At 48.6% G+C, this 13,385-nt stretch overlaps 1 protein-coding gene and 1 long non-coding RNA gene across 7 annotated transcripts in view; one reads left to right on the top strand and one right to left on the bottom strand.

The window, feature by feature from the left end:
• LOC307205904 overlaps window positions 1–13,385 on the top strand; it is a 260,341-nt gene that overhangs the window by 160,194 nt on the left and 86,762 nt on the right. The window lies entirely within an intron of this gene.
• RORC (RAR related orphan receptor C) overlaps window positions 1–13,385 on the bottom strand; it is a 115,780-nt gene that overhangs the window by 90,433 nt on the left and 11,962 nt on the right. For 3 of the 6 annotated variants that reach the window (XM_079958130.1, XM_079958132.1, XM_079958133.1), the window contains exon 1: window positions 6,392–6,589. The exons of 2 other annotated variants lie outside the window; for them this stretch is intronic. In XM_079958130.1, the coding sequence (XP_079814256.1) occupies window positions 6,392–6,473 (82 nt within the window). In that variant the 5' untranslated portion in view covers window positions 6,474–6,589. Of the gene's footprint in view, window positions 1–6,391; window positions 6,590–7,808; window positions 7,860–13,385 lie in introns of those variants that run through there. One more of the 6 variants, XM_079958136.1, reaches the window with a different exon arrangement.

Genomic DNA, 13,385 nt, shown 5'->3' with positions numbered 1-13,385 from the left:
GTCCCCCAGCAAAGAGCCCTTGCCCGGCGCATTAACATATTAGCTGAAATCCTAAGCGGTTAAAAATAAAAGCAATTGCTTGCAAGAAGGGAGCGGGAACAGAGTTTACCCGGGTCCAACTCCTGGGACGCCAATCAGCCGGTAAAATTGTGAGGTCTCCGGAGGGTTCTTAGATACCTTTAGTCATTTCCTTTCCAACTACATTCCACTTAGAATAAATTCACTGAAATGGATAGGCCCCAGGTTAGGTATGTTTTCCAATTCAATGAGTCTCCTGGGAATAGCGCTAGGTGAGAGGCAGCGGTGGTGTAGTGGTTAGAGTGGCGGACTAGGACCTGGGAGAGACCAGTGTTCGGATCCCCACTCTGCCAGATGAAACTCACTTGGCGACAGTGGTTGGCTCTGAGGTTGTCGTACCTCACAGGGTTCTTGTGGGGATTAAACGAGGAGAGCCTAATAATAATAATAATAATAATAATAATAATAATTTATACCCCACCCATCTGGCTGGGCTTCCCCAGCCACTCTGGGCGGCTTCCAACAAAATATTAAAATACAGTAATGCATCAAACATTAAAAGCTTCCCTAAACACTGTATGGCCCAGCTGCTAGTCTGATGGAGCTCTTGTGCTTGAAAAGGCCCCCCACTCTGTACATGCTCAGAGGCACCGTCACCACAGACAAAGTACGCGCTGCACATTTGAAGCACATCAAAAGCATGGTTTTCCATACACACATCCAAAGAAAGAATACTGGGTGCTGGGAACTGTAGCTATGTGTGTGGAATATACTACAGTTCCCAGCATTCTGTTTCGGGTGGGGGGGAATGGGCTTTCGATGGGGGCTCCAACCCAGCTCAGGACCAGAGCCCAAAGAATTTGTCTTGAAGCCCACCGGGAGCATCTAATAAGAATGGAAAGAGCATCTCTGAGCAGATGCAAAGTTCACCCAGCTTTTCTTCCAAGCAGACCAAATCATGGTTAGGCAAACTAAGGCCCAGGGGCCAGATCCGGCCCAATCGCCTTCTAAATCTGGCCAGTGGACAGTCCGGGAATCAGCATGTTTTTACATGAGTAGAATGTGTGGTTTTATTTAAAATGCATCTCTGGGTTATTTGTGGGGCATAGGAATTCATGCATTTTTCTTTTCTTTTCAAAATATAGTCCAGGCCCCCCACAAGATCTGAGGGACAGTGGACCGAAAAGTTTGCTGAACCCTGGACCAAATTTAGGATTTTGGCAAAGAGGGGAGTATTAGGGTTAGAACAGGCACCCCCAAACTTGGCCCTCCAGATGTTTTGGGACTACAACTCCCATCATCCCTAGCTAACAGGACCAGTGGTCAGGGATGATGGGAATTGTAGTCCCAAAACATCTGGAGAGTCGAGTTTGGGGGTGCCTAGGTTAGAAGATGGCCTCAAGGGACATTGTGATGACACTCTCTACACGCAAACACACGTTCATAATCCTTTGGAAGTCAACAAGAGAAACAGATGCACTGCAGTTAAATGAACAGCATTGCAGCCACATGAAGCTCTGCTATGCTAGCTACCTGAAGCCATTAGGTGCCTCTTCCACTGTCCCACAATGCACACCCTTCCAAGGAATCTAGTCCTCATCCTTTGAGACTTGCAGACTAGACACCACGTCCTTTCCAGAACTGGCCAAAAACCTCTGCTCTGACTGTTAGGCGTCACTACCCTAACTGGGAATAAAAATCCCAGCAACTTGACATGCCAAGCACTCTCCCCCAATGTTCCTAATCATCATGGTTGTGGAGCCAGGATGGAAAATATGGTAGGATTCTGCTTTCAAACCCCAAACTGAGCACCCAGGCAAACAACCCAAGACCATCCTTATCTGCTAGCTCTGCAAGGAGATAAAAAATGGGGAAGACGCGAGATCCAGATGTAAATATTTGGCAGCTGTTAGCTGGGAGAAGAAATCAGACTACGGAGAAAATAGGCTACTGGGGTGCAGGGCTACAATTTGGTAACAACCAGGCTACTTTGTGGACAATATTTGGGCTAACAGGCTACTATAGTACGGAGCCAAAAAGGCAAATCTATTAGAAATCAGTGGAAAGGGGAAATAACTGATTAACACAGGTCATTCATTTGAAATGGGTCTACTCTGCGCTGTGTGCTCACCGCATCTTCAAAGTGCACAGCTTCCCTGAATTTCTGGGAAGCGTAGTTCGCAGAGGGTGTTGGGAATTGTACTTCGGCAAGCCGGCAAAACTATACTTCCCAGGATTCTTGTGTTGGGGGGGGGAGGCTGCAGGCTTTAAATGTACGGGGTAGGAAACAGCCTGCTGTTCAGGAAGCTCTGATATGAGGAACACAACCTCTGGAAGAAGTGTAGTTTGCAGAGGGTGCTGGGAACTGTAGTTCGGTGAGCTGGTAAAACTATATGTCCCAGGATTCTTGTGTTGGGGGGAAGGTTGCAGGCTTTAAACGTATGGGGTAGAAAACAGCCTACTATTCAGGAAGCTCTGATATGAGGAACACAACTTCTGGAAGAACAACCAAATAAATAAAGGAGCTAGACATTACTGAGAAGGCCGACAGGGACAGGCTACATACTTGTGGCTTTTTTAAGTCTCAGGGGCTTCACCCTGTGAAACAAATGTTTAAACATTTTTAAAATAGAAAAATAGAATCAAAGAATTGTAGGGCTAGAAGGGACTCCAGGAGGCCATGTAGTCCAACCCGCCGTTTGGTTGGCTGAATATGTTTTGATTCCCACGAACCACCTCGATTTCTTTTTACGGCACACAAGTGTTTTCATTAAATAAATGAAGTAATTAACCTGCACCCCAATTTGCATATGCTGATTCACACAGAGAGAGATGCAAATTTAAGCCTCTGCCCTAAGCGGAGAGGGTTCTTCGTGGAGTGCCCAGGAACACTGAAAAGCAAAGTAATATATATTTTAAAATAATAATAATAATAAAGGCAGAAAAAGCCCCTCTCCTCTAACAACGCCCCCACCAAACTCCTGGAGACAAAACATGTCAAATTTGCAGAGTGAAAACGGAAGCCAGATGTTGAGCTGAAAACTTTGAAAGTATTTTTGTGGGGAGGTTGAAAAAGATTTCGTCGAGATGAGAGCAGCGCCGGTTCTTGGAGGTGATGGCTGGGGAGCAGTTGGGGGGGGGGGGAGAGGAAGAGGAAGAGGAAGAAGAAGAAGAAGAAGAAGAAGAGGAGGAGGAGGAGGCCGGGTGCACCCTCTGTACCAGGGAATCCAAAGGGTTCTGGGCCACCTCAGTTCCAAGAGAGATGGAGAAAGGGAGTCTCCTCTGGGGTGGCAGGAGATGGCTTTAACAGGAGAGCGAAGGTGTTCATTAGGGAGGCAGAAGACGCTGCGGAACGAAACCCAGCTTCACTCTGAAACTGGCCAAGCCGCGTTCACAACTCATCTCTCTCTCTCTGCCTCGGAGAGAGAGAGAGAGATACGATCTCTTTTCCTCTCTCTGCCGGAGAGAGCAAAGGACTGACTCGAGATTGCCGCTGTGCCGTAACCACCATGCAAATGACTTAATTGGGGCGCTCTCTCTCTCTCTCTCAGATGGGAGGCGGGTTTTGTCAACAACCCCAAAGGGGACAAAAATAAAAAAATAAAAAGAGAGGGTAGAACAAAACCGCAGCGAAGGGGTGGCGGTGGCAGTCTGGGCCTTAGAATAATTAATCCTACCAGGATTTCAGCCCAGGGCTCCCCCCCCCCAATAAAAGGGACCTGGGAAATGTAGTTTAGTCCTCACAGAGCTACAGTTCCCAGCACCCCCAAAAACTACAGTTCCCAGGATTCTTCGGGGGAAGGAAAATGTGCTTCAAATGTATGGCATGCCCCCAGGAAGGTGCCTCAACAGGTGATCAGGCTAGAGGGACATAATCCCAAAAGGTTTGGGGGTTGGTGTCAAAATACGCAGGGGAAATGTCCCAGCCTCACCTTTGACCCCAGAATGCTGTGTACCGTGTGAAACTGTTAGTCCGCCCAGCTCAGCCTCGTCCACACTGAGAGTTTTCCTGGTTTTCAGGCAGGGCACATTCCTGACCTCACCTGGAGATGCCAGGATTTGAACTTGCAACCTTCCACCTGCAAAGCAGACATCTAGAGAATGAACTATATGCCTTTACCCTTCTTAATAGCGAAGGGTGTTTGCAAGCACATTTCGGATACTTTTCCTTTGGGGGCTTATTTGGGGAGAATGTGCCTTCGTGAAGATTCTCTCCCTTGAGAAAGAAACAGGAGACGGTGTCAAAAGAACGCAGGAATGTGGAATCGGTTCCTCGAATTCAGGACTGTCAACCCCGACTGCCCAGGGCCAGTACTCAAGGTCCAGGACTAAGATTCTAGTCCACCTAAGTTATGCACAAAGGCCTGGTTTAAATGAGAATAAACGAGATGCCTTCATACAGTCAATGCATCCTTTTCATGGATATCAACAAAGTTTTACTTTTTGGGTGGGAGCATAATCGCAGCTAAGGGTCGCTGCAGAGCTGGTTCTATGGTAGCCAGGACAGAGGAAGAACTGGGTGGCTGTGAAAGGTAGCAGAGCAAGCTGACGTTCTGGGGACCAGGAATTTCATTCTGCACATGCCACCCAACTCTGAAACAACTGGGAAGCCCCTTCCCCAATCCCAAGAACAACAATTCTCCAACACACTTAACCTGCTTTAACCCTAGTTCTGTTCCCGCACACTGGTAAAGAGGAGCTTGCACCGGTCTCACAGAGCTGCCTCAATTTTCCTCCCTGTGAAATGGGCCCCACTCCCAAGAGCCTTTTTTTGTTCAGAAAACTGAGCATGTCAAAACTGAAATCCCGCAAAAATAGAGGAGGAGGAGGAGAAGGGAGGAAGCAATAAAAGACATTGAGGCATAAACGTGACTTCTCCTTATTTTGGAGAGGTGGTTCCGATGGCCAATAGGTCATTTTGCAAGGGAAGATGTGGGAGAGAAGATATATATATTTTTTGTAAACAATGCAACCATTCGCGTCTCGCAGGGGAGGGGGCTATCAGGGGCTACTGGCCATGACACCTATGATCGGCCTCCCCTGTCGGAGCCACATTTGACTCTCAATCCCAGTTTTTGGGAATCCCAAGCGGGGAATCTGGTGGTTGTCCTCTGAGGCTCGGATGGAACCTCCAGGTCCAGCGGCAGTCTATCCACACTCCTGGGTCCTGAGGGGCATTTTTGCCCACTGTTCGGAACAGGATGCCAGATCACACAGCCCTATCCAATGTCTTTATTGCCTGATACAGAGGGAAGACGGCAGTGCTGGTTTTTTTAAAAAGAAGAGGTGCCGGAATTCACCACGAACAATTCCCTCCTTCTTTTAGAGTGGCAACGCCACACACCTCAGAGGGGCCGGAACTGAGTTCCGGTGAGTTCCCCCTGGGGGGAAAAAGCTCTGGAAGAGAGAATATAACATACCGACCCCCAAAACCCCCACACATTGGGCACAGCCTGATCCCAACAGATTGAGGAAATAATCCATGGCACTTCTGAAATTCTCTCGGAGGTGAAGGCAAAGAATAACCACCGCTGGTTTGGTTGAGGGGATATAACTGCAAATCACTCTCACCGAAAAAGCAACAAAACAAATCTGATTTTTGCAAAGCATAGTGGAAAAGCATGGAAAGGCAACATTTTAAGGGGAGTGGGTGTTTTTTAGGGGGGGGGACAGCAGCAGAAGAGGACACACTGGTGCTCAACAATCTCAAAGTGATTGCAAAAGGGTTAGAAACCCCTCTGGCTAGCCCCCCCCCAACAATTTTTGGGAAAGCTGAGTCCCTACAGCGATACTCTCTAAATAGGGTTGCTTAAAAGAGGGTGGGAAAAGAGTCCTACTTTGCGGAGCCCCCCATATTTCTGCCAGATATCGCCGCCCTCACCGGAGTCACCGATGCCCCTCACTGAGATGCAACCCCCCCCCTTTCTCCACCACCCAAATAGCCCCCTCCCAACTTATTTCTCTTTTGATACCCTCCTCCCCGAAATAACTATGCCTTTCCCCAAATAACCCTCCTGCCTCTGGATCAGGAAGGGTGGGTGTGTCCAACGCCAACCCCCCCTCTCCCTGTGCCACCCACTTTCCCCCACCGGATACCCACTTGACAAACTTACCTCGCCTCGGAATCCACCTCGCGTTCACCCCGCCTCCCCCCCCCGCCCATCATTAAGGACCCCCTTTTCACTTTTTGCCCCTCCCATCGGGGAAGGAAACAGCTTTCCTTATCTCCATCCCAACACCAGAAAAAGCCCCGCGCCCCCTCCCTTTGGGGGTGTTTTCCTCCCCACCGCCTGGACCCCAGCGGGGCAGAGCGCGCCTCCAGGACGCACCAGGGCGCACAGGGGCGCATTCGTGGGTAGCTTTGCGCGCTTACCTCTTGCGACGGCGGCGGCGGCGGCGGCTTCTCTACCCCGCTTGGCTCCCGCGGGGCTGCCGAGGCTGGCGTTGAAGTCCATGGAGCCGGCGCGGAGTTTGCGCCGCCCTGCGCCTCTCCAGCTGGCTCCGGCCGCGGAAAGAGCGCGCAGCCGCCGGCGCTCCGGGAGGACCCTGCTGGGCTGACTTGGCTAGAGGCAGACGCGGCTCCGGCGGAGCAGGGGAGAGCAGTGGCGCTCCGAACCGGCGGCGGTGGCGCGCTTGCACCGGCCGCGCGCGGCCGCCAGGGGCGCACCGACGCGGCCCGGCTCCTCCCCGCGCGGTCTGCCTGCGCAACAGGCGGCAATTAAACCGGTTCAGCTTCCCCGCCCGGACCGCGGCACTCTCCCGGCTGGAAAATCACGCGACGGGCCCTGCGCTTTCTGCCTCTCTGCCTAACCAAACTCTCGCCAACAAACACCTCCCGTCTGGGCAGCAGGCAGAAGTTCGTCTGGTCAAGCTTCCCCGCCCTGATGCTTCCCCGCCACCACTCGCCAGCGCTGCGTTGGAAAATATTCGTCACCCATAGATTTGTTTTCCCTTCTGCCTGTGCTTAACTCTCGTCCTCCGTGCAACAGGCAGCAATTAGACTGGTCAAGCGTCCCCTCTCTGATTAATGCTCCTCCCTCCTCGTTGGAAAAGATTTGTCACCCGTAGACTTTTCGCCTGTGCTTAACCAGACACTCGCTCCCTTCACCCCGTGCAACAGGCAGCAATTAAACCGGTCAAGCGTTCCCTCTCTGATTAATGCTCCCCCCTTGGGGGAAAAATCTATTAATTTTCTGCCTACGTCACTCAAAGCGCCGCTTGAAGTGTTTTTTTTTTTTAATGCTTAACAACTGGAAAACTGGCTGTCGTTAAACTGGTGAAGCTTTCCTAACCACCTTGGGTCGGGGAAACGCACACACAGCACCAGTTGCATTCCTGTCTGCTTCGCGGCGCTTGTTTTGTGCCAGGTGTTCCATAGTTATTGTTGTTATTCTTAGGGAGAGGGTTCTGTTAGCCGCCCCTCTCTTACAAGGCGTCTGAAGCTTTTAATAACTGCGGCAACAGGTTTTAATTAAACAGGTGAATCAGAAGGTGTCACCGTGGCTGGAAAGCAGAACTCACCAGTTGGATTTTTGTCTGTCTCGCAAACGCTTGCTCTGCCGCAGCTCTAAAGCTTAGATACTGAAGAACCGCACAATTATGGGCTGTCATTAAACAGGTGAAGCTTCTTCTTATCCTTCTCCCAAACTTGAAGAAACATCACCTGTTGCTCTACCGCCTTTATCTTGGCAAGGAAGGCTTTTCCCCCCACTCCCTCTCTCATAAGACATCTGTGCCTTTAAGCACTGAACAGTAATCCCACACAAAAAAAAAATCTAGGGGGGCATTACCTGTTGAATTTCTGTCTGCCGCATTCCCTCTTCTGACCCTTTGCCATTAAACCAACGAAGCTTTTCCCTAAACAACATCACCAGTTGCATTTCTGCTGGCCACGCAACCAGCTCGCCCCACCCTCGGCCCCTCCCTGCCTCGTTATATAAGACTGCCACCCCGCCCCGATGAGGCCTCTATCCCTACCAACATCGCAGCAAGGCCATAATTAAACAGGTGAAGCTTTCCCTGCAACTAGCACCTCACCTACTTGGAAGAAAAGACACTGCCAGCTGTATTTCTGCCTCTCGGGCGGCCCTACTCCACCTGTTGGATGGCAAAGGGCTTTATCTGCTCGCCCCGCTCCGCATGCAAACATGAAACATTAGGCTTGCCAGCTGTCCCAGCGAGGCCTGCTCTTTTGCGTTTAACACCCGCGTAATAGCTTGCACATCAGACAGAAACTCAACAGGTGGTGTGTCCCTCTAAAAAACGGAATCAGTGTTTTTAACGCCCATTTGCCAAACTACACGCTGCAAATTAACTGGGGTGAGGTCTGCAAAACAAATAAATAAAATGATTTCCTCTTTGTAAAGTTTTTATACGGACATTAAGTCCCGTATATACAATCTCCCCCTCTATTGGATTGTGTAGGTTGCTATTATATCTAGTTTATAAACAGAGCGGCTGCATTTTCATAGGCATTTGTTAAAACAATCTTTTTAAAGAATTACATTTTGGGGGACAAAGTTTCGGATAGGAATCATTTTGCGGAAAAAATGAAGGAAAGCCACAAAGGCCCAGCCCGTATTTTCCCCAAAGTGCCCACACTCTCATCTCCTGCTCACTGAAATATCCCACGGCAGGCAGAAATCCAACTGGTGCTGTTCTTCGACATCCCTACCCTGAAAACGTACTTTCCACTTGAAACCTGCAATCTTTTATTTCTTTTTTTCCTGGTGAGGCTGTGGTGGTTTTAGCTACTGCCGGACAGGCAGAAATACAACTGGTGCAGTTGTCTGGGTATGAAACGCCGCCTGCCCTTGCAGTATTTTCTGATGTGTCCTGCAAATGTCTCCTTCCTTAAACGCCTTCTTTGACAGGCACATGTACAGCAAAATCAGTTTTCTAGGCATACAAATCGCGCAGCCTCACAAAGAATTGCCCAGCGGTTGCCATTCTCCTCCTCTTGTTTATGCGTAAAAGTTGCACAGCTGGCAGAAATGCAACTGGTACATGAAGGTACATTCTTCCACCTTTGGTGGACGTGCCCAAGGATTAAGGCTTTCTGGGAGATGATCTATAATGAAATGAAAAAGGTATTTAAATATACCTTTCTGAAGAAACCAGAGGCCTTTCTTCTGGGCATGGTCGGCCAATTGGTGCCTAAGAAGGATAGAACTTTCTTTATGTATGCAACAACAGCAGCAAGAATACTTATTGCAAAGTACTGGAAGACACAAGATCTACCCACCCGGGAAGAATGGCAGATGAAGGTGATGGATTACATGGAACTGGCGGAAATGACTGGCAGAATCCGAGACCTGGGAGAGGAGTCGGTAGAAGATGATTGGAAGAAATTTAAAGACTATCTACAGAAACATTGTAAAATTAAGGAATGTTAGAAGGATGCTGGAATGAAGTTATGTGGTTTTAGCACTAATGTTATAAAGGAGTATTTAAAGATGGTTTGTTAACAGGTGAGAATGTAAAGTTATAATATATTAAGATAAATTATTAAGATAAAAGCAAAAATGGAAAGGATTTGCTGAAATAACTAATTGAACTAGAATACAAAAAAGGGAGGTGCGAGGAGGTCAGGGAAACAAGTAAATGAAAGTCAAGACATGGAAAGGTTGATTTGTTTTTAATTGTTTTTACTTTTTTGTATTTTGTATTTTTTCTTCTTCTTTTCTTCTTTTCTTCTTGTAACTTTTTTTGAAACTTTAATAAATATTATTTTTTTTAAAAAAAGAAATGCAACCGGCACAGCGCCCTGCGCACGCAGTTCCCGCTCCTATCCCCCAGCCCCCCTATTTCTCCCCAGCTGGTCTTTGGCTGCCTCTCTCACCCCCAATTCCCCATCTTTCTCTCAGGCAGAAATGCAACCGGAGCGCCTCTCCTCCCAACAGTACTTGGGTTATCCCCTCTTCTCCTCAAACCACTCGTTACTTTAACAGGGGCAGGCAGGAATCCAACCGGTATAGCTCCACCACCCCACCCTCCATACCAAAACATTTGCAGGGGGCGCCACGTTTCCCTGCGGTATCTTCCTTTAATTGTTGCATTAACAGGCGGGCGGGGGGAAGGCAGAGGTTAAATCTGTCAGGGATTCTTCCAGTTGTGATGCCTGTGGGTTGGAGTAGATGACCTTTGGGGTACCCCGTTCCCATTCTGTTATCCGACCAACGTCCCGTTCTGGCCGCCCGCTCTCCTTCCTCTGACAGCTGCCTCAACAGGCAGCGATACAACCGGTAGAGCTCCCCTGAGAGGCACGGGAAGCCTAACCCTACGAAATACCCCCCCCCCTTTTTTTGCATTTCTGTTTCTCGGCACATCTCATTCCTTGTCAGGCAGAAGCACAACCGGTGCAGCTCCCCTGCGAGGCACGGGAACCCTAACCCTACGAAATAACCCCTCCCTATTTTATTTTTTATTATTTTTTTTTGCATTGTGTTCCCTTTTCTCGGCACATCTCATTCCTTGACAGGCAGAAGCACAACCGGTGCAGCTCCCCTGCGAGGCACGGGAACCCTAACCCTACGAAATAACCCCTCCCTATTTTATTTTTTATTATTTTTTTTTGCATTGTGTTCCCTTTTCTCGGCACATCTCATTCCTTGACAGGCAGAAGCACAACCGGTGCAGCTCCCCTGCGAGGCACGGGAACCCTAACCCTACGAAATAACCCCTCCCTATTTTATTTTATTTTAATTTTTTTGCATTGTGTTCCCTTTTCTCGGCACATCTCATTCCTTGACAGGCAGAAGCACAACCGGTGCAGCTCCCCTGCGAGGCACGGGAACCCTAACCCTACGAAATAACCCCTCCCTATTTTATTTTATTTTATTTTATTTGCATTGTGTTCCCTTTTCTCGGCACATCTCATTCCTTGACAGGCAGAAGCACAACCGGTGCAGCTCCCCTGCGAGGCACGGGAACCCTAACCCTACGAAATAACCCCTCCCTATTTTATTTTATTTTATTTTATTTGCATTGTGTTCCCTTTTCTCGGCACATCTCATTCCTTGACAGGCAGAAGCACAACCGGTGCAGCTCCCCTGCGAGGCACGGGAACCCTAACCCTACGAAATAACCCCTCCCTATTTTATTTTATTTTATTTTTTTTGCATTGTGTTCCCTTTTCTCGGCACATCTCATTCCTTGACAGGCAGAAGCACAACCGGTGCAGCTCCCCACGAGCACGCAACCCCCACTAGCCAATCATTTCCCAGCGGATGCCACTTGCAATCCCCCTTCGCGGCCGAACTGCCTCCCCCTCTTTAACATCTCCCTCGGCAGGCCGAAATCCAACCGGTGCAGCACGCCCAAACCCATGGGTTTTGGCCCTTTTCCATTAAAAAAGAGCGAGCCCGGCTGGTACCCAGCGGCTCCGACCAGCAGCACTCGATTAGCCGGGGCTGGGCTTTGCTCTGCCACATTACACAACGAGCTCTTGCTCCGTGTCATTCCAGCCCGGGCGCTGGATCGGGGCCAGCAGCGCCTCGCCAAACTCCGGGCGGTAAACACAGCCGCGCAGGCAGCCACGCCGAGGCCGCGTGACTCGCCCTGTCCATCATCCCCCTCGGCCCCGCCCACCCCTTCCCCACCCGTCACGTGGAGCCGGGCATGGGCGTCCGGAGGCTTGCTTCCTTTTTATTTTATTTTATTTTATTTTATTTTATTTTATTTTATTTTATTTTATTTTATTATTTCATTTCAAAACTCCTCCTCCTCTCTCTCTTATAAGGCTCTTAGTTCCTGGAACGTTTTGCATTTCATATGCAATTGAAAGAATCCCACTCGTTCCATCTTTTAAAAACACTCAAGTTCATATGGTTGCTTTGCATTTAAAGAATCACCTCTCCCTGTTGTCAAGCGTTTTAAAATGTCCCGAGTTTATATTTGATTTTTGCATTGAGAAGAATCACCTCCTCCTGTTTGCGTTGTTTAAAATCCCCCCCCCCAACTTTATATTCCCATTTAAAAGACTTTTCTCCTGTCCTCTGTTGCAAGAATGGCAACCTTTTTTTGTGGGAAGACTAATGTTTTTCATCTGTTTTGTTTTCTTTCTTTTTTTTTTGCATTTAGAAAACTCGCCTTTTTTCCTGGTCGGGAACAAAGATCCGCAGGAAAAACCACACCAAGACAGTTGAGAGCTCTGTACTGTATTAAATTGGCAGTGGGAGCTGCACCAGTAGTATTTCTGCCTGCCATGGCTTGCTCCCAGGTTAGGACTGCAGCCTTTGCTTTTTCATGAGGGCCTTACCCTGAACTGGACACTTCTTGCATAAGCTCTACCTACTTGGCCAGCCTTCCCTAAACCTCACCTCCTCTGCATGCTGGTCTGCAAACTTAAAGCAGAATCACACAGACCTGCTTCAAAAATTATTATTGAATAATTATTCAATTATATTATTATAACACTTTATTTGCTGGTTGATTATAAAAGCAAGAAACAATTACCAAGCCCTCTAACCAGGCTTCCTCATCCCTCGGCCCTCCAGATGTTTTGGGACTACAACTCCCATGATCCCTAGCTAGCAAGACCAGTGGTCAGGGATGCTGGGAATTGTAGTCTCAAAACATCTGGAGGGCGAGGTTGAGGTAGCTGTTTACAAAAATATAAAATAATAAGGCATTGAGCTTTTCTTTCTCTTGCAGTTAAAGAAGCAAACTCTAAACAGCTGCGCCGCAGGCAGAAGTTCAACTGGTGCAGCGCTGAGAAGAAATGTGGAAATTTGCCACTTGGTTTAAATAGCAAAAGGCTTGGCAAATATATGGAGGAGATTGGTCAGTAGCTGTCAGAGGCTACTTCCACTGTTGGCCAAAATGGCTACGTTTATTTAGTGCAGCTTCTCAGTCAACCAGATGTTTCTGGCAACTACAGCTCTCTCTTTCTTTCTCTCTCTCTCTCCTTCCCTCCCTCCCTCCCTCCTTCCTTCCTTCCTTCCTTCCTTCCTTCCTTCCATCCATCCATCCATCTCTCTCTCTCTCTCTCTCTCTCTCTCTCTCTCTCCTTCCTTCCTAGAATCATAGAATCATAGAGTTGGAAGAGACCACCAGGGCCATCGAGTCCAACCCCCTGCCAAGCAGGAAACACCATCAGAGCACTCCTGACATATGGTTGTCAAGCCTCTGCTTAAAGACCTCCAAAGAAGGAGACTCCACCACACTCCTTGGGCAGCAAATTCCACTGTCCAACAGCTCTTACTGTCAGGAAGTTCTTCCTAATGTTTAGCTGGAATCTTCTTTCTTGTAGTTTGGATCCATTGCTCCGTGTCCGCTCCTCTGGAGCAGCAGAAAACAACCTTTCTCCCTCCTCCTCTATGTGACATCCTTTTCTATATTTGAAGATGGCTATCATATCACCCCTT

Source organism: Podarcis cretensis (genome assembly GCF_951804945.1).
Source record: "Podarcis cretensis genome assembly, chromosome: 16".
Taxonomy (NCBI): domain Eukaryota; kingdom Metazoa; phylum Chordata; class Lepidosauria; order Squamata; family Lacertidae; genus Podarcis; species Podarcis cretensis.
This window is presented reverse-complemented; position numbering and strand designations above follow the sequence as displayed.